Here is a 20347-nt window from a genome sequence, read left to right as displayed (position 1 = left end):
TGACAATTTCTTTGATGGATGATTTTTCTCATTTTGTAGCAGTTATGCTGTGCTTTCCCAATAGATAGTATACAGTAATAGATGTACAGTTGGCTACCGTATGTACACAGAAGAGAGAAGCATTCCATGCTAAGTTCTGAGTGACACAATGAGTTGCCTTCCTCTCTGAAGGAGGAACAACAGCTCATGGATGGTGTTCATGGAAATGTTTGGCAGATGCTCTTTATCTTGCATGGAATGGGAATAGCAAAGTTCTATGATCTGACATTTGTCTGACTCTCAAATTAGGGTATGCTTTTCAAATGCAACAGGTAATTTTTGGATGTCTGACTTGCTGAAACACCTTAAAGATCCACAGTAGTTAGCACCTTCTTGAAAAATGCCTTTACAGGGAGAAAATACCTGGTACCAAAGGGCTCTTTCATCTAGCAGAGAAAGGCATACCAAGAACCAATGGCTGGAAGCTGAAGTCAGACAAATTCAAATAAGAAATTATACACAAATTCTAAGTGATTAACGTTATGAATAAATTATTAAGGGAAGTGGTGGACTCTCAATCTCTTCATGTCTTTAAATCAAGACTAGAGCCTTTCTGGAGGGTATGCTTTAGCCAAACACAAGTTATTGGGTTCAATACAGGGGGTAACTGAAATTCTATGGCTTGTGACATACAAGAGGTCAGACTAGTTGATGAGAATGATCCCTTCTTGCCTTAATATCCATGAGGGGGACCAGCTTTCAGAGGGCAGGAACTCAGCACTTTCTAAAAATCAAGCATCTCTAAGGCCTTCTCTACGCTGCCACTTTACAGAGCTGCAACTTTCTCTCTCGGGTGTAAAAACACCCCCCCTGAGCACTACAAGTTTAAGCACTGTAACATGCCAGTGTAGATAGTGCATCAGTACTGGAAGCCGCTCTCCCAGCGCTGGTAACTATTCTGACCGCGCTCTGCCATGACTACACAGCAGCACTTTAATGTTGCTAGTGAAGACATACCCTAAATGTTTCAGTCTGGACACCCAAGGTCACTAATCGCTCTTGAAAATGTTGGCCTAACTGCTTCACAAACAAGTGTAGTTCCAGCGTCCACTTTCTAACGAGTGTTCATTCCAAACAACCTACCTTCAAGCTCTTCATTTTCAGCAGCAGGCACTTGTCTGGTCTCTCCCATCTGTCAATGCTGTCTGTGCCCTTTTCTTACATTTTCATATTTTTGTGTTTATCTCTTTTCCAGACCTTGCATTAGATTAGCGAGGAATGTGCTGATAGAAACCTATTCTCTTTTGCAGGAGTGTTGTGTCTTCAGGACAGGATTATGACATAAGTTTTGGAAAAGAATGTCAAGAAGAGTCTGAATCAAAGGGCAGGGGTGCTGATTGGGAAGCCATTAGCAGGTGCTGAGTAAGCAAATGCTTGAAGTTGTTGGAACTCTTCCCCTTTAAGAAACAATATGCACCCTCAAGGAATTCCATTAGAACCTATTATTTATTTTTATTAGTCATAATAGCAGTAATATAAAGGTTTTTACAAAGAGATTTGCAGTTCAACCAATGAAATGTTACCTACATACACCAATTTCACATCAGCAGTGGGGTGTGGTGGAAGTCTCCAAAATCTATCACTGTTTCCCCACATGGGATCAAAATTATTCCAGTTTAAAAAGAACCAACAACCCATACATCCTTCTAAAACAGCAGCTGGATTAAAATCAACAAGCAATTGCTGTAGATGGAAATCAGAAAGGAAACATTCATGCAGGCATGGGAGATGAGCCATTTTTAGTGTATAGCATAGATGGAAAACACTTCTCATGGTCATCTGTGAGCATCCAACGCAGGTCCTTAGTCGGTAAAAGTACAAGCCCCTTCCATGCAAACTAGAGGAGACACACCTTTACCTTTAAATCTCAGGATATCACTGTTTCTGGGGCTAGCCACTGTAGGCAGACAAGATTAGAGTAAAGCCATGGCATTATATTGCACTACTTATTCCACCTTCAGAGAGGATAATCCCTCAAATTAAATGACAAAATGGACACAGTTGAAACAATGCCTACCATTTTTCCTGCATTTCACAATTGCTTGATATGCCCATAGGAATTGCTTAAACTGAAAAGTACTGGTAGGGAATTTTAGTGTACTTTTATCTTCTCATGCAGTTTAGAAGTGGGAAGCAGCTCGTTGCTCATCCATAATAAAAGTTTTGCAGGCCAAATCCTACCATCAGTAACAGCTGTGAAGTCCCCTTGTTTTCAAGTGCAATGTACAAGTGCAACTGCTTGGCATTTAATACACAATTCTGAGAATAATGTGCATAAAGGACTAAAAGAATACAGCTCACTGTCCTCTAGTGGGGTTGGCTTTGCATAAGAGTTTGCAAGATTTGTGGCTTTAGGGCCTGAGTCATTTCCCATTAAATTTAATGGGAGTTGCATTAGGCCTTTAATTTGTAAAGAGGAGATTAAAAGTGTATAAGGAAGAGAAGAAAGGTGGTCCAATGGTTAGGGCACTAATCTAGGATTTAGGAAACTGGTGTTCCAGGTCCCTGCTCTGCCACAAATGTTGAATGATTTTGGGTAAGTCACTTAGCCTCTTTCCTCCCTTCCAGTTGTAAAAATGGGGAATTTTGAGGTGCTCAAATACTCCAGCAATGGGAGCCATATAAGTACCTTACTCAATTGGTCATATTGAGTCCTATACTCTAATGACCCTGTTTATGGGTGGTCAGAACAAGAAACAATGGTCTCAAGTTGCTGTGCGGGAGGTCTAGGTTGGGTATTGGGAAACACTAGTTCACTAGGAGGGGGTGAAGCACTGGAATGGGTTATCTAGCGAGGTAGTAGAATCTCCATCCTTGGAGGTTTTTAAGGCCCAGTTTGACAAAGCCTTGGCTGGGATGATTTAGTCAGTGTTGGTCCTGCTTTGAGCAGGGGGTTGGACTAGCTGACCTCCTGAGGTCTCTTCCAACCCCAATATTCTATGATAGGCCTCTCCCACAGACATCACAGTTGCATGAGCCATAGCAAGGTAATGTGAGATCAATATACCTTTGCCTCTCTGGTTTGGTACTTGCTATCTGACAAAAGTAACTGGTGAATTTTTTTTAAGTGAATATGCTCCAACCTTAAAGGTCAGGGGTCAAATTCACTGCAGCTGTAACCCTGGATTTGGGGCATTTTTCCTGCGTAGTGAAAAGATCTCAGCAACAATGCTGTGACTTAATTTCTGGACACATCTACACTAGGGAAAAGTAGGCATGTTCATTTCAAGCAGCTACCCTGAAGTGAAACTAAAATGTGTCCTAACTTCTTTTAACTCTTTTTTTTTTTCTTTTCCCTAAGTGTGGACATGGCATTGGTGGCCCAGTTCACCCAACTGCAGCACGCTTCTTACACTATCATTGTTTTGAATCAGGGACTGCATCTGTCTACACGTGCGTTCAGCACGTGGCATCAGGATGCCCCTATTCTGATTCGGGTTGTGGGCTTATCAAGAGTTAGGAGCAGTGACACAAGCCCACAGGCTTCATTAAAGGCAGCATATAATTCCGTATATAACCCCCTCCTCATTTGGGCTGTTTTCTCAGCAGATAGGCTAGCTCCTGGGTCCGGTTAAGAAAGAAGGATTTCTGACGTTAGGGGGAAAAAAAAATTGCTCCCTGCACCCTGGGTTCTTGGGCTAGCCGTAGCCACAGGTGGCGTTTTTATCCCAGGAATTCATGATCACAGGATCATAGAAGCTCAGGGTTGGGAGGGACCTCAGGAGCTCATCTAGTCCAACCCCCTGCTCAAAGCAGGACCAATCCCCAATTTTTGCCCCAGATCCCTAAACGGCCCCCTCCAGGATTGAACTCGCAACCCTGGGTTTAGCAGGCCAATAGCTCAACTCCTTGAGCTATCCCTCCCCTAATGCCATTAGCCAGGATACCTGTAAGGGGGGAAGGAAAGGCAATTTTAAGTCAAGCCCCTCCGCTCAGTGGGGCTGTCTATAAATTAAGGAAAGCAGGGAGGGGTGAGCGGATCCTTAATTTTGCCTCTTTGATGCAGTTCCAAGGGGCGCCGCCGCCAAAGAAAATCACTCCAAGCTGGTCCCTTATTTATGCCGAGAAAAGCAGGGGAGCGGGGCGGGCTCCGTGCAGCGCCCCGGCTCAGCGCCCTTCCGGCGGGAGGGTGGTTCTAGGGTGACCGATGGCCTCAGGGGCCGGAGAGGCGCAGGCTCCGCCCAGGACGGGAGAGCCGGGCCCCGTGATTCCGGGTCCCGCGAGCCGCTCACCGGGACGCGCCATGGGAGCCGGCAGCCTCTTGCTGCTGCTGCTGCTGCTGCTGCTGGGGGTGAGTGCGGGGGCCGCGGGCCGGGGGGCTGCCCGCAGCCCCGCCCCGCCTCGGCCCATAGTCGGGCTGGCTGAACTCCAGGGATCGCTCCCTCCGCCTGCCTGGGGGCGCCGCCCCGCTGGGGGAGGAGGCGGCACCCCCTGGGGCCAGGTGTTTCCCGGCAGCCGGTGCAATCTCTCCTGTGTTTGGGGGACGGAAGTGGGGGGCGGGGATGGTCTCTCTGGCTTTAAGAAAAACTTCTCAAATAACAGACCCTAACCCCCTGAAATGCGGGTCTGAGCCGTGGGGAGGGGGGGCCAGTTTTGGTTGGACCTTTTCCCCGAGGTTTCATCACATGAAACTGTATCTCACGAAAGATGAATCATTAATTTCTGGAGGTTCCAGGATTATCTTGGAGTGTTGGTTGGCAACCTTAGTCAGGAGGCGTGTGGGCTTGGTTTTATAGGGGGGCCAGGAGAGAAGATCAAAGTTTTCAGTTTTTTTTTTTTTCCTCTGCATCATAGCAAAGGTGTGTCTGGAGCTGGCTTGATTGCTAATCAGTGGAGATCAAACGAGAAATTGGCTTCTCCTAATCCTGGCCTGGCCCTTAATTTCAGACCATTTCTCCATCAATTCCCAGCTGCAGAAGACATCAGTGATGTGTGCTAGCCTGCTAGGACACAATGCATGCCCTCCCAGCTCCAGGAACTGGCTAGATTCACACCTTTCCCTTTTCACACGTCAGACACATCTGAGTCACAGAAGCAATCTGGGCTCAGACCAGCAACCCCCTAGATTTGGTCTCAACCTGCCCTTGCTTCCGCGGTGCTGCACTCTGGAATGCCAAACTGGCCCTTTCCTGGGTGTCATGGGGCGCCTATTACTAGCTCCGTAGCTGTTGCAGTGATAAAAGAAGAACTTCTAAGTTCATGATCCTACATGTTTCAGAAAGGAAAGCTCTTTCAGAGAAAGAGGGGTTTGATAAAGCATCAATCAGTGGAAGGGGTCAGAAATGGATGGTCCCTGATTTTTGTTTTAAATGTAAACTTCCTAAACTTCTGTTTTAACAGTTCCTGCTGTCATTTAGCTTGGCCTTGCTATGCTGCTTGTATTTGCTGTAGAGGCTCCAAGTAGGGATCAGGAACTCCTTTTGCTCTGTTCTGTATAGCATACACATAACAAAAGGCGGGTCTGTGCCCCAAAGAGCTTACAATCTAACTATGTGATGAGACAAACACATGCATACAACAGACATACGGAGGAGCACAAGATAACAGAGGGAGACAATTTTTCTATCAAATTAGTTACTGTCTCCTGAGGAGGTGGATTAATTTTCCTTCCTGTTGCTGTAGGAAGTGTCTACACTGAAGCATAGACCAGCCCCAAAACACAGACTGAGTCCAGTGTGCCATAGGAGGGCTGTGTTGGAGCAGGGAATTGAACCCAGGTCTCCTGAATCCTGGGCTAGAGCACTAACTCCTGCGCCATCTTTCCTCTTGAAAATCAAAATCATGAGTCATTAACAGACTGCTTAACAGCTCTGTGCCTTGGTTTACCTAACTGTAAAGTAGGGATTAATATTCGTCTCCTTGCGTAGGATGTTGAAAGGACTTTTTAATTAATGTGTTTTTTAAAGTCAACATGCAGATCCTCAGGAGAAAGTTACTACCGAACTGTGTTTTATTTATTTTATTTAGTAACAATTTTTCTTTTGCTAGGGATCCAGTTTCTGAGTGTGTGTGTGTTATGGGCCTGAGATATGGGTGTACTGTATATTTAGTACCAAAAGGCAGGGAGAAGTGTTATAGGTCACCTGTAAAGAGGGGGAAGTTGGTGGGGGGGGTCGCCCCTTTTTGCTTCTGTATGTTGTGTGAAGGTGGCCTGAAAGTTGTGATATATTTTTTTTCCTCTTGTTTTTTCACACTGGAAATTGAGGGCCTTGGTAGGCTGGAAGACTGCGGACCTAAAGCAATGGTAATGTGAGCTAATAGTGAAAGAGATGTGGAGTTCTAGTCACACCGTCAAACGCTTTCATGTTGCTTTTGTTTGTTTGTTTTAACATTCATTCAACTTGAGTTAATGCTGTTGCTCCTTCTGCTGAGGTAATAGAGCACACAATCGACTTGCTCTCAGGCCTTCCCAGTGGGTCCTTCTGCAAAATCAAGAAAGACCAAACTTGATATTCCTGACTCTTCCACGGTTTGGGGAGGGGAGGAAATCTTAAAACCCCAAAACTCCTTTTAGGCTTCCTTTGTACGCCGAAAGGGAACAGGCCTAATCTTAAAAAAAAATATTTTAAGCATTCTTGCAAAAACAAAGCCCACCTTGAGATTATAGTGTGGTGGGTTTTGGTGTTTTTTTTAAATTGCTCATGCCCCTATCATGCTGTTTTACCCTTACTGAACCGTTGCAGTTACTTGTGACTTGAAAGCTTAGCAAGAAGGAATTTGTATTCCCTCTATTTCTTGTTGAAGTCTTTAGAATAACCCAGTATGTCCATAGGCCTTTGGCTGAGAATGGCAAAGAGTCCTGTGGCATCTTATAGACTAACAGATTTATTGGAGCGTATGCTTTCGTGGGTGAATACTCACTTCGTTGGTTGCATGTAGTGGAAATATCCAGAGGCAGGTATAAATATGCAAGCAAGAATCGGGCTAGGGATAATGAGGGTAGTCAATCAGGGAGGATGAGACCTTGTGAACACCAAGGGAGGAGACGCTGCGTTTGTAGTTGGCTAGCCATTCACAGTCTTTGTTTAATCCTGAGCTGGTGGTGTCAAATTTATAAATGAACTGAAGCTCAGCAGTTTCTCTCTGAAGTCTGGTTCTGCAGTTTTTTTTTTTTTTGCTGCAGGATGTACAATGTCATGGGGGAGGGTTGTTGATTCGACACATTGCAGTGTATTTTCCATAGGTTCAATCATCAGCAATATCTGAGAGGAGAGCCGAGCCCAGCAGCCACAACTGTGGTGATGGAGAATATCTGCATCAAGACTGCTGCTGTAAATACTGTCCAGCTGGTAAGCACTTAGTGATCTGTAGCTCACTTGGCTAACAAAGCGTTTTTCAGAGATGATGTTTGTACTGATTGGTTTTTGTGCTGTAAGATAAAACCACTGAGAGAACAATACATGTTTGCAAAAGCCAGCGAGGGCCATTTTATGCTGTTCCTCCTCCTCTTCTGTGGTGCGGCTCACTTCGGAATGGTGTCCAACCTTCCACTAAATAGGGTGTGCCTGGGTGACCTTGGCAGTCGGTCAAGAAACATGGGCATGCTATAAAAGGCAGCGTCTACGTCAGTACTGAAGGAAGCTGTTCAAAGTTAAACAGCTTTGTTTGAACTCTTGAAAAATGAACCAATGCCCTGACCGCTCATTTTATTCCCCCAGCATCACCCAATCGTAATAATCCTTTGTCAGATACAAACTCTCAGTACCGAGAGTCAGCAGAAATTTTATGCGTTTTAAATCAACATGCAAAACTTTTCTTTATTTTGTAAACTATATGCATGTCCATCTTGGAGATGGGTGTAAAATTCATTCATTCTTTATAGGGCCATTTGCTCCTTGGCACAGAGCAAAGTGAATTCTTTCCTCAATTTGTTATAATCTCATGAGGTTTGCCCTGTGGATTTTCTAAACCTTGTGAGTGAATTTAGTACTCAAGTGTCAAATTTGCCTTTGCACAGAGACCTTGAACAAGGCATATATATTATTTGAAAGTGACTTGAGCCCTGTTTTAAGGACTTAGGCCCTGATTGTGCAGTTGATAGCAGATGGGCACAGAGGCCTATCTGAGTGCTCTCAACAGTTCACCCATGTGGTATGAACTGCAAGAGCGGAGCCACAAGTAAGATTTAAGTGCAGTGTAGGCCTCGTGTGGGGTGGATTTCACTCAAAGTGAGGAGCTAATGACACTGGTTTCAGAGAGAGACAGTGTTAGCTAGAGCTATATGAGCTCCCCTATACATTATTTACCACATCAGTCTCACCTGAGGCACTTTCACTAATTATTCCTAGTCTGTTCTGAGCACAAACTGTTAGTGGTGCTGAACTATGACAAACTGCTTATTAATAAATAGGGACGTGAATACATGTCCAAACAGAACTAAGAAAAACATTGAAACAGTTATTTTATGCTAAAATCTTCCATTTGGGAAAAAAAAATACAGGCATCTTTATAAGTAGAATATATCAGAAAAATGACAAAAAAAAAAACAGGGAAATATTATTGATGGAAATTTTTGTAAAACATTTTTCCCTCTATCTATAGAGGAGGAAAATCTGCAAGCCTATTGGCCTCTTACTACTAGTTATTTCTGTGTTTTTTCTAATGTTATCTGGCCACTGATGTGTAAGTGTTCTTCCTGGTTTTGTTGCATATACTTAATCTCGTTCGGCTTCACTCCTTCCAAGGAGTGACTCAAAGGAGTCCTGTTGCAGTATGCTTGAATAACAGTTAACTATATCCTAACACTACCTGAGATATACAGCTTTAGTGTTGAATTTCTGCTTCTCCCTTTATACAGGCACTTACGTTAGTAAACACTGCAAGATTCCACATACAGAAGGAATTTGTTACCATTGCACAGATGGAGAGGATTATACTGCTCATGCAAATGGCCTAGATGAATGCATACGATGTAAACTGTGCAAAGAAGGTATAGTACAAAGCTTGGGCTGATCTGTAAATACATTTGGGTTGTTTTGGGCAAAAGCTTTGGTGCTCTTTGTTCCGCAGAAAAATCTGTTGCCTCAATCCCCTTTCTTATTTTCATAGAATTAAAAACACTTACACTTTTTTAAATAACTGATGCTTGGTAGAAAAGGAATCACAAATTCAGGTTGATTACATTTGTAACTTATATGATTAACTTATTTTTCTCAGATCAAGTAACTGTGAGCACCTGCACTTTGACGAGCGATACTGAATGTCAGTGCAAGCCAGGCTATTTCTGTCCTACTCAGGACTGTGAGATGTGTTACAGATGCAAGTCAAAGTACGTACAATAACTGATTTAGGCAGTTGGTTCTACTTTTGACTGTACTATATGGAAGACAACTCCTGTAAATGCTTACCCCCATGTTTACCTTTCGACACGTGAATAATCCCATTGAAGTCAATGGGGCTGCTCGTGTGTTTGAAGTTAAACCTATGCCTGAGTGTTTGCAGGATCAGCGCCTAGAACTGAACGTATATAAGTACTGCTGTCCTGTTTGATACTTTTGCCTGTACACAAATGTTTCCTGATTCCTTCACCTGCCACATTTGAATAGGCTTTGGAGGGCTACCAGTCAGGACAGCTAATGTCAGTCGAGCTACCCAGAATTTTATAACAAGGGGCCAACTGTTAAGGAGACTAATTACGCACGTGATTAGTTAACACTTCATCTCAGTATTTTTTCCCCCTGAATAAATATTTGAGTGTGTTAATCTCTCTCCTGGGAGTCTGTGTTTTTGCTGTGCTGCCACATAATCTTCTAGCATCCTTTTTTCATCATCTGTTTTTCAAGTACTCTCTCTTAGTGACTGGTGAGAAAAGACTACTTTTTTTTTAATTTGCACATTCTGTCCATGTATATCAATTATTCCTTGAGAGTAGGAGTGAGCACGAGTACAGATTTGATTTCATAACATTTTTATCATCAATTTTAGGTGCCCAGAAGGGAAAGAAATTGTACAAAAATGCAATGCTACAGTTGACCTGGAGTGTGGCCATCCTCCAATAGGTACAGTATAAACTATGCTTAGGGAGGTGACTTTCTGACTCTTTGTAGGTAATTCAGAAGCAGATTATAAAAGCGAGGCTTTGAAATCCTACTTTTAAGTGTTTGACGAGCCCATGTAATTCACACTAGCAGCCGCTAGATGGAGACAAAGACTCTCCAAGTGTGAGTTGTGTAACCAATATTTGTGGTGATATTTAAACTAGCACAGGGAACTTGTCTTGATGGAAAGGATTACATAGTGGACATGCCTTTCCAAGGTGTCACGTTCACACAGTTTAAAGTTATAGGTATAATGCCTTTCAAATACTCAGTTAAATATTAAAATGTGAAAAATATCTATTGTGGCATAAATCTGAAAAGATATAAAATGCATTGAATTTCTTTTCTGTAGATTCCCTTCTACTAGCTTTTAATTTGCACTGACACACACCAGCACCTAGATATTCTAATGGTGTATTAATATCTGAGAGATGGTGGCTTTCTTGGGGCAGAGACTAGAGGTGTCACCGTAACAAACTGCTGAATTTCGCAGGCATTAGTCTCCATTTTTATCGCAGCATCAACATTCTTACGCTGCAAAAACAACCGTCTTATGAGTGGCTTTAGTATTTCAAGCTTGCTTGGGTTTTTTTTTTGTTTTTTTTTTTTTTTTTGTTTTTTTGCAGGGACTGCGAATGCTGCAGGTTGGATTGCTGGGGTCATCGTTATGTTCGTTCTTTTTGTGGTTGGGTGCCTTTTTCTTTTCCTTAAGAAAAGGATATCCTATAATAAAACAAATAAAGGTAATTAAAATTCCTTTCCATGGTGTTACACAGAGACTCAAGTTTCCAAAGCTAAACAAAGTAAGAGCTGATGTTGTCCTTATGGCTTCTGCTCACCCTCGCTCCGAGCCTCTGCACTGCTTCCGGAAACAGCTGACATGTCCCCATGGCCCCTGGGGAGGAGGTTGCCACACGCTGCCCCCACCCCAAGCACTGACTCTGCAGCTCCTGTTGGTCAGGAACTGTGGCCAATAGGAGCTGCGGGGGCAGTGTCTGTGGGCAGCAGCGCACAGAGATCCACTGGGCCCCCTGCCTAGCAGCCGCTGCCAGAGGGGCATGCCAGTCACTTTCAGGAGCTGCCCAAGGAAAGTATTGACCCCCTGACACCCTCCTGCACCCCTGCTCCATCAAGAGCCTGCACCCCAACCCCCTGCCCCAGCCTAGAGCCCGCACCCAAACTCCCTCCCAGAGCATGCACCCCCTCCTGTACCCCAAACCCCTGCCACAGCCTGGTGAAAGTGAGTGAGGCTGACCTAAGTTTTAGGCGTAAACCAGGTCTCTGACTAGCCTTTGGAACTGAGGCCTAAAACATTTTAAAGATCATAGAATCTGAATAGATTACTACAATTAACAGAAAAGATAATGTTTATTTGTTGGAAACTGGAATTTGGCTGGGCTTATTAAGTGGAACCCAAATAGAACTCTTTGTTAATATCAATCTAGTACGTACAGTATGCCCCAACCGTTTGTGCTCCAATAGATTTGGCCAGAAGGAAGTCATTCAGTTCCTTGAACTTGTCAGCCTGCTCTATAGGTTACCTACATTTAAACTTCTGGTTGAAATTGAGAATCTGTGTCAGAGAGTTCTGCAATGTAACCAATATATTACATATATTGTAATATATTACAATATATATACAATATATATACAGCTATATTTAAACAATAAACTTAGTAGAGAGAGTTTAATTTATATTCTTTATATGTTTCAGAAAACAAAGATGCAGAAAAAGATGGGGTAAGTTTCCTTTGGACATGTGCCACTTTTCTTTTACCTGTATGTTTATTGCATAAAAGTTCTTTTAAATTAAATTGAAACTGTTTAACTATAGATGATGCACACCTTTAGTCACTTTCTCTGCCCTGCTTGCTGTTGTATATTGAGACACTTTTCTTCACTTCATACAAAACCCCCAAACTTTTAGGTCATCTAGTTCACCTCCTGTTAATGTTGGATTGTTCTCTACAATATAATGTATTCTTTAGAGTCTTGTTTAGTTTTACACGCCTGATATGATGGAACTTCCAGTATTTCCCTTGGAAGAATATTTTAGAGCTCTAATATATCTGTCAGGAAGCTTTTCCTAATAACCTAACTTTTTCAGTCATTTCATTAACTACATACCATTATTTCTAGTTATATCCTCTTGTAATGTCTTAAATAGTTCCACTTACATATTAGGGGTTTACACTCTTCAAATGTATATCAATAGTTGTATCTGCCCTCAGCACCCAACCATTAGTCAATGCTTAGCTTCTCTCTCTCACTTTAAATATAACTGGTATTCTTACACAAGTAGTTCCATTTCAGGTTGTTAGAACTCATAAAGTGACCAAGATTTTTACCCTTAATCTCTGCTTGTGAGTCAGTTCCTGAATGGGGTCCAGATCAATGCTTGGTGTTTGGAACACTGTCACAATACAAATAAATAATAGCCCCATCATTTTTGCTTGCTTTACTTGGAATACTGCAGCTGTAAATATCACTATGATATTGACATGCCAAGAACTGCACATCTTACTTAAAGACAACCTGCTTAAGGAAAATTGTAATGTGTAGGGAATTTTGGCAAAATCTTCAGTTTCTCCATTAGGTATGTAAGGAGCTCCAATTTTTATATTTGGGTTAAAGTTTAATACTAGGTATCATTGGAAGGCACAGATAAGACTGTCTCAGTTACCTTTTTAATACAGACTTTTGCTTAAATAAAAAGTAAGACACAGTTCAAAGACATTTGTTTATTAACTGCTGTTCTAGGACAAGTTTTAAAAAAAAAACAAAAACCCACCTCAATTCTGCAAGATGCCTTAGGGAAGTCGGTCACTTCAAACTGTGTGTGACCCTTGAGGTCCGTAGTAAGTGGCTCAACTATCTGAGCACCCAGCTGTGTTTTGTCATTGTTTTTGTTCTGAACCTGCAGGGTTATTTTGTGTGTTCTGTAAAGGCTTGGCAAAGTAATAGGTTACGATAAAGATGCAGAGAGAGAGGGTTAAACTGGAGTAGTGGTAAGAGCTGTGGGAGTATTCTGCTCAAGTTCTCACAGGCCCAGAGCAGATCTCTCTGTTAAAATGATCAGCAGTGAAATAGTTAATATTTACATTTTAAAATGCAATTGTTAAACTTCAGAGTTAATATCAAATATGGCTAGTTCATCTCCCTGCCCCTCAGCCCACTTGGCATGGGGTTGGTTACATGGTTGGGAGAGTGTAGTTTAGTGCTAAGGGAGTTATTGTAGCCTTTTTTCCTAAATAAAACACAACCAAAAATCCTATTTTCAATAGATATGGCACTCTCCTTGCCTAACTACAGAAGCTCACATGTAACTTCTTTGCTATTCTGTAAAAGTCTAGTGATTAAAGCTGCTCCTGTTGGTCACTTGTTAACACTGTAGCTTCTGAATTTTTATTTGGGATGTCTTGCTCACAGTGAGGCATTAAGTATGAAATGTTCTTCCACTGCAACAGGGGTGGCCAACCTGAGCCTGAGAAGGAGGCAGAATTTACCAATGTACATTGCCAAAGAGCCACAGTAATATGTCAGCAGCCCCGCTGATCAGTGCCTCCCCCTCCCTCCCTGCACCTCCCGATCAGCTGTTTCGTGGTGTGCAGGAGGTGTGGGGTGGGGGGAGAGGAGCGAGGGCACTGCAGGCTCAGGGGAGGGGTCAGGAAGGGGTGGAGTGAAGGTAGGGCCTGTGGCAGAGCCAGGGGTTGAGCAGTGAGCACCCCCTGGCACATTGGAAAGTTGGGGCCTGTAGCTCCAGCCCCAGAGTCGGTGCCTGTACAAGGAGCCGCATATTAACTTCTGAAGAGATGCATGTGGCTCCAGAGCCACAAGCTGGCCACCCCTGCACTGCAAGGTTCTTAAGAGCTTGCCTATAAACTTATGTATGCTTTAATAAAGCACTTTTAATTAGCACTCTTTAATAAGTCACTCTTATTCCTTACAGGAGTCGGAGGATAGCACTGAAATTTTCTTTGCACCAGAAATGGAGAATGCTAGTGCACCCATTTTAGATATCCAAAACTCTGTTCAGAGTCCACTAGTTTTAGCAGTTAATAGTCCTGATTTTGCACTAAGAAATGAATTGCCTGAGGATACCAGTGTTGCATTTTCTGAGAGAAGTGGTCTACTTCAAAATGGTGAAAACAACTCATGGGAAGAGTCTTACCACAGGACTGCAGGATATTCAGCACCAAACAAACCTCCAGACAAGCCCAATTTTGTCTCCCACCCTGGACAGTCAAATGGTGGGATGTCCATATCTCAGATGGTAAGTGGGAAATGCTCAGTGTGTCATGAAATTGGTTGTGTAATCGCTTCTTTTAACATCTAGAGCTCCCTGGCTTGCTGAATGAATTGGTAATAAAATAGACCCCCATCACCACCCAAAAGGTTATGAAATATGCTTTTGCATTATCTTAAATTTGTATGTTTGAGGTGGTATCAGAAATTTCCATCACTCATCCAGTCAACCTGGAAACATTGTTTAATTAAGTGACTGCTATACTCTTCTTTTCACTGCTCAGTACCAGCAGGGAAGACAGTTTTCTTGTTAAGGGATTATTAGCTAGTGGCAGAGCTGGATTTTCTGGCTGGGCAGTTTTATTCAGGTTTTTTTTAACTTGAGTTTATTCTGTGAAACTTTTGAATTCTCAGACCTACCTTTATAGATACTGTGAAATCAAATCACCAGATCAAGGATAGTGATTATAAATAAGCAAAAAATGTTTTGTTCTGTTTGAATAAACATGGGTGTTTATATTGCAGGTCAGGGATTCTGAAGCCAGGCCTCGTATAAAAGTTAAAGAGCTTTCTCGAGAAGGTGAGTAGTTCAAGTAGCCCTCCCTATTAGGGATCTAAAATTGGTAATAGTCAGCAGAGTACTGGGCAAAATTTGACTTTCTGTCTGAATTCATTGTACATAATTATACTACATAACTACATAATTCTACTCGATAAGTTTATGGAGGAGATGGTATGATGGGATAATGGGATTTTGTTAAGTAATTGATTTTTAAATATTCAGGGTAAATAGGCCAAATCCCCTGAGATGGAATATTATATGGATGGGATCTGAGTTACTATAGAAAATTCTTTCCTGGGTATCTGGCTGGTGAATCTTGCCCATATGCTCAGGGTTTAGCTGATTGCCATATTTGGGGTCGGGAAGGAATTTTCCTCCAGGGCAGATTGGAGAGGCCCTGGAGGTTTTTCGCCTTCCTCTGTAGCATGGGGCATGGTTGACTTGAGGGAGGCTTCTCTGCTCCTTGAAGTCTTTGAACCATGATTTAAGGACTTCAATAGCTCAGACATGGGTGAGGTTTTTCATAGGAGTGGGTGGGTGAGATTCTGTGGCCTGCGCTGTGCAGGAGGTCGGACTAGATGATCAGAATGGTCCCTTCTGACCTTAGTATCTATGAATCTATGAATTATGGAATAGCTGAATGAGAAAATAGATATTTAAATGTTTACAAAAATTTTGTCCTGTTTACTGTATTGGCACTTCTAAACTGCAGATTTTTTGCTGCATTTCAATTATTTTTGTACTTCTAAAAAACTGCTTTAAAAACAAAACAAAAAAACTCATCGCACCCCCCCCCACGTACATTTCATAGCAAATAACTATTTCTACATAAGGATCTCTCTTTTGCATAATGTATTCATAGGGACATGAGACATAGGACTACAAGTTACATTATGGGTCACAGAGTCCAGTTTCCTGCTATCACAGGCCACCCCCATCATATATTCATGTTGTTAAAGATCACTGTTCAGAGTGTCAGGTTTCAGAGTAGCAGCCGTGTTAGTCTGTATTCGCAAAAAGAAAAGGAGTACTTGTGGCACCTTAGAGACTAACACATTTATTTGAGCATAAGCTTTCGTGAGCTACAGCTCACTTCATCGGATGCACCAAATGCATTTCCACCACCAAATGCATCCGATGAAGTGAGCTGTAGCTCACGAAAGCTTATGCTCAAATAAATGTGTTAGTCTCTAAGGTGCCACAAGTACTCCTTTTTCTTTTTGTTCAGAGTGTGTGTCAATAACTTCAGGAACAGTAGCTTTTTAGAGCTAATCATGCTCTAGTAAAAGGTCCATTTATGTACCAGCAGTGTAATCCGTAGCATGCTATGCAAGGACATAACAGAGGGGTGTTTTGTTTTGTACAGCAGCTTTATCATTCAAACAAATAAAATGCCAGGGTGTATCAGATACCAGTGAACTAGTATATTGTATGGCACTGAAGGAAGTAAACCATGTTCTGATTGAGGGTACTGGTGATATCAGTCTTACCTTGGCAAACTATATCACACTGATAGTTGTATAGATGCGTGGGTAAAATTAATTGCTAAGAGTGGTCAGAAAGCCATCAAAAGTGAACAAGGACCTTAAAACTACAGTGAAATCTGTACAAAGGGCATCTTCAATAGACAGCTTCCCATCTTAAGAGACCACTTTGAAGTATGCATAATGACATCTTTGACCTTTTAAAAAGATGGTTTTGAATAGGAAACCAATTGGTTACCTGTTCCTTAGGTGTTAACTTAGGACAGGCTTCACCACTTTTGTTGAACTGAATCTTTTTCTTGTATTGACTTTCAATAGTATACATGAGTTTTTGTTTTTAACCTAAAACAGTTCAGGTCATGCTAATCAGATTCCATAAAATATATGGGTACAACTTGATTTTAAAATCATACTCTCTGCTCCTGTCCTACACTTGGGGCCTGTTTACATGGTAAAGCAATGTGCACCAGAGGGGTGTGAGTTCTAAAGTGCACCTGTTTCACACTAACTGGCCCATGTAGACGCCCCCTGGCACACACTAAAAGTCCCTAATGCACATTAACATAGTGCAATTTGACCCACATTAAGGAACTTTTAGTGCATGCCAGCAGTATCTATATGGGTCAGTTACCATTCAATACGGTGGTGCGCATGGAAATTCATACCCCATTGTTGCACAGTGCCATACAATGTAGACAAGACCTAAGTTGTATATTAAAGGAATAAAATGATTCCATTTAGAACAAATCAGTTATGATTTTATTACGGCATAAGAAAATTTCAGGTTTAGATGTTTCCTGAAGTCTATGTAATGGTACATTTCATCTTCTACAGATAGCTACCATAGAAAGTAAAACATACCTCTCTATTTGTATTTCCAATTTATCAGTAGCTGGTTGAACAGATACAGTATAGGCCAAAAATGCAGTGTGGGAGTAAATGGAGTATATTGCTGAAATACTCTCAAGAGTTTATTTAAACCCTTAAATCAAATCGTATACTAAGGAATGTTAAACTACAAAGGGGAAAGGTAGTAAAATAGCAAATGACCTGGATTTATCTGAGAACCTATACAACTGTACATACGCATCTATAGAAATGGTCATTTTAAAATATTCAATGCTTTTTTTTTCCAGCACTAAGTGACAGTTTTTATTATTTTATAAAAGAAGTGCCATCACGCAACTGGAACATGTTTATGAGAACTCATCTAGCAGATAATGAAATTGATAAAACAACTTTCGAACATCCAAGAAATATTGAAGAGCGATATTATCAGATGCTAATCATTTGGAGAAACAAATTTGGAAATGAGGCTTCCATTATTAAATTATTAGATAGCCTATGGAATATAGGACTTAGAAGGTCTCATGAAAACATAGTAAACCATTTAATAAGTAAGGATATTATAACTATACTAGAGGCTGAAGACTAATGAGTATACTATCATCAACAAAAAAACCCAAAACCAAAAGGATCTGTAAACTCTATAGATATGTTTCTATGCACAACCTTGCTTTAGTGCATGTTGCCAATTTTTTTTTTTATTGTTGGTTTAAGAAAACTTGAAAATATCAACATAAAAACTACTGGTAAAACAAATAGAGAAATGAGTTCAGGTATCTGCTATTCTAGAGGACACGAGTTGCGGTGAAGAGTCTCAGAAATGTATCTTACAGGACTCTACTTCTCATTTGTTAAACGAGACAAGGATTCAAGTTGCTGTGTTCACTGAGAATGTGTCCTGAGTTGTAATACATGAAATAAAAACTTGGGTAACCTTTTCATGTTCAGTTGAGGATAGAACATAAGTGTACGTTAAACTATATAATAAACTTTGAACACTTATGTCTTAGGAAATGAGAACTGTAAGGGGAACCTCACAGTAACTGGATGGAGTGATTTGTTGTCATTGAAGGTTTTGAAGCATATTGTCATTTTGTTATCTGCACTGATAAACTGGACCAAACAATATCCAGAATCTTAATTTATTTTTTATATGCAGTGAAGAATGTACTTATGAGAACACTGTAATGTGAAGAGATTTGTAGTGTTTTAGGCCAGAAGGAAACGTTAGACCATCGAGTTTGATCTCCTGTATAATTCAGGTCATTAAATTTCCCCCAGTTACCTTTTGTACTGGGTCAATAACTTATGTTTGGCTAAAGCGTATCCTCCAAAAAAGCATCCAGTCTTGTAATGAAGACATCAGGAGATGAAGAATTCACCACATCCCTTGATAATTTGTTCCAATAATTGCGTTCACTGTAAGGAATTTATGCTTTATTTCTAATTGAAATTTATCTAGCTTTAGCTTCTAGACATGATTCATCTAGCAGAGAAAGGCCAAATGAGAGAGAGCCCTTTAGTACCTGGTATTTTCTCCCCATGAAGGTTACTTGGATACTGATCCAGGTACCTCATCTTTTTGATAAGAAGAAAGAGCTCCTTAAGTCTTCCACTGTAAAGCATTTTCTCTAGCCTGTGAATCATTTCTGTAATTTTTCCAATTGTTCAACATCCTTTTTAAAGTGTGCACACCAGAACTACGTGCAGTATTCCAGTCTCACCAGTGCTGTATACAGAGGTAAAATCACCCCTCTACTCTACTCACTATCCTGTTTATGCATCCGAAGATTACATTGGCCCTTTGCCACAGCATCACACAGGGAGCTTATGTTCAGTTGTTTCTTTAAATCCTTTTCATAGTCACTGATTTCCAGGAGACAGTTCCCCATTCTGTAGGTATGGTCTGCATTTCTTGTTCCTATATGTATAACTTTGCATTTGGCTTTGTTTGAATGGGCTCAGCTTACCAATAAACAGTATATAAATCTGTTTAACAGTATACTTAAATGCTGTATTTTTATTGTCTAATCTTAAAATTATGCAAATGGAATTTCTACTTCACACCTACTGTTTATGTACTTTATATATTTTGCTATTAAAAGATTTTTCACTCTTTTAAATGTGCTGTCATTTTATGAATAAATATTCGGACTCATTCTATCTCTAATTTTGAAGGTTTTTGTTGTAATTGGGGACTGTGCTTTTTAAAATAATGCTATTAGTAGTACTGGAGCAATACTGTTTTAGGGGGTTAAATACATTGAGCTAGCCAGATTAATAGTCTACTTTTTCCTGTCCTTGGACTGAATTGAAGAAGTGATTAGTGACTATTCGTGATTATTATGGGATTGTGTGTAATATCACACACCCTTCAGTGATGACTTGTTGATTAAATTCACAATTTGTTTACCAAGGCCTCTTTTAGGCCTGTGTGCATTAGGGTTTTAGCTGCTGGTTTAGCTGCACTAATGTATCTGTATCCGCTGTGTATCTGATTACCAAGGCAGACAAGTATAGATAAGGAAGGGAAAGCAATTTTAATAATGTTGGTTAGGAATCATCCCCACTTCTTAGATAAAACAAACTAAACTAGATTCCTTGTGAGATGTTTGGTCACAGACCTCCTTGGGACTGTCACCTGACATGCTGGAATTACCTCTGAGCCTGTTTTCCCTGCCAGCTTGGGACTCCAGAGTCCTGCCCTTTGAGCCAGACACGCTAGCCTGCTGTAACACAGACCCTGGTCTGGTTCATGCCCCCAAACTGTAGACTTTAACTAAAAACTGCTCAGAAGGTTACTTGCCTCCGGCACTCAGACACACAGCTCCCAATGAATCCAAACCCCAAATAAATCCATCTTACTCTGTATAAAGCTTAGACAGGGTAAATTCATAAGTTGTCCTCCCTCTATATCACTGAGAGAGATATGCACAACTGTTTGCTCCCCCAGGTATTAATCACTTTTGTTTATTAATGAACCCAACGTAAGTGATTAAGGATAAAAGTAGGATTTAAATGGTTTCAAGTAATAACAGACAGAACAAAATAAGTCACCAAGCGAAATAAAGCAAAAACATGCAAATCTAAGCCTAATATATTAAACTAATTACAGGTAAAATCTCACCTTCAGA

The 20347-nt window shown here is 41.2% G+C and overlaps 1 protein-coding gene across 1 annotated transcript; it reads left to right on the top strand.

Moving 5' to 3' along the window:
- The first annotated feature begins 4016 nt into the window (after nt 1–4016).
- On the top strand, nt 4017–19336 carry LOC119857266 (tumor necrosis factor receptor superfamily member 10B-like). Its single transcript, XM_038405962.2, has 10 exons — nt 4017–4330; nt 7223–7328; nt 8837–8968; nt 9196–9307; nt 9964–10037; nt 10703–10819; nt 11791–11816; nt 14026–14349; nt 14847–14901; nt 17504–19336. Exons 1-10 carry the CDS (start codon nt 4187–4189, stop codon nt 17800–17802), a joined length of 1389 nt encoding a protein of 462 aa, XP_038261890.1. The 5' UTR covers nt 4017–4186; the 3' UTR covers nt 17803–19336.
- The last annotated feature ends 1011 nt before the right edge of the window (nt 19337–20347 follow it).

This window comes from Dermochelys coriacea, chromosome 6 (genome assembly GCF_009764565.3).
Source record: "Dermochelys coriacea isolate rDerCor1 chromosome 6, rDerCor1.pri.v4, whole genome shotgun sequence".
Classification (NCBI taxonomy): Eukaryota; Metazoa; Chordata; order Testudines; family Dermochelyidae; genus Dermochelys; species Dermochelys coriacea.
This window is presented reverse-complemented; position numbering and strand designations above follow the sequence as displayed.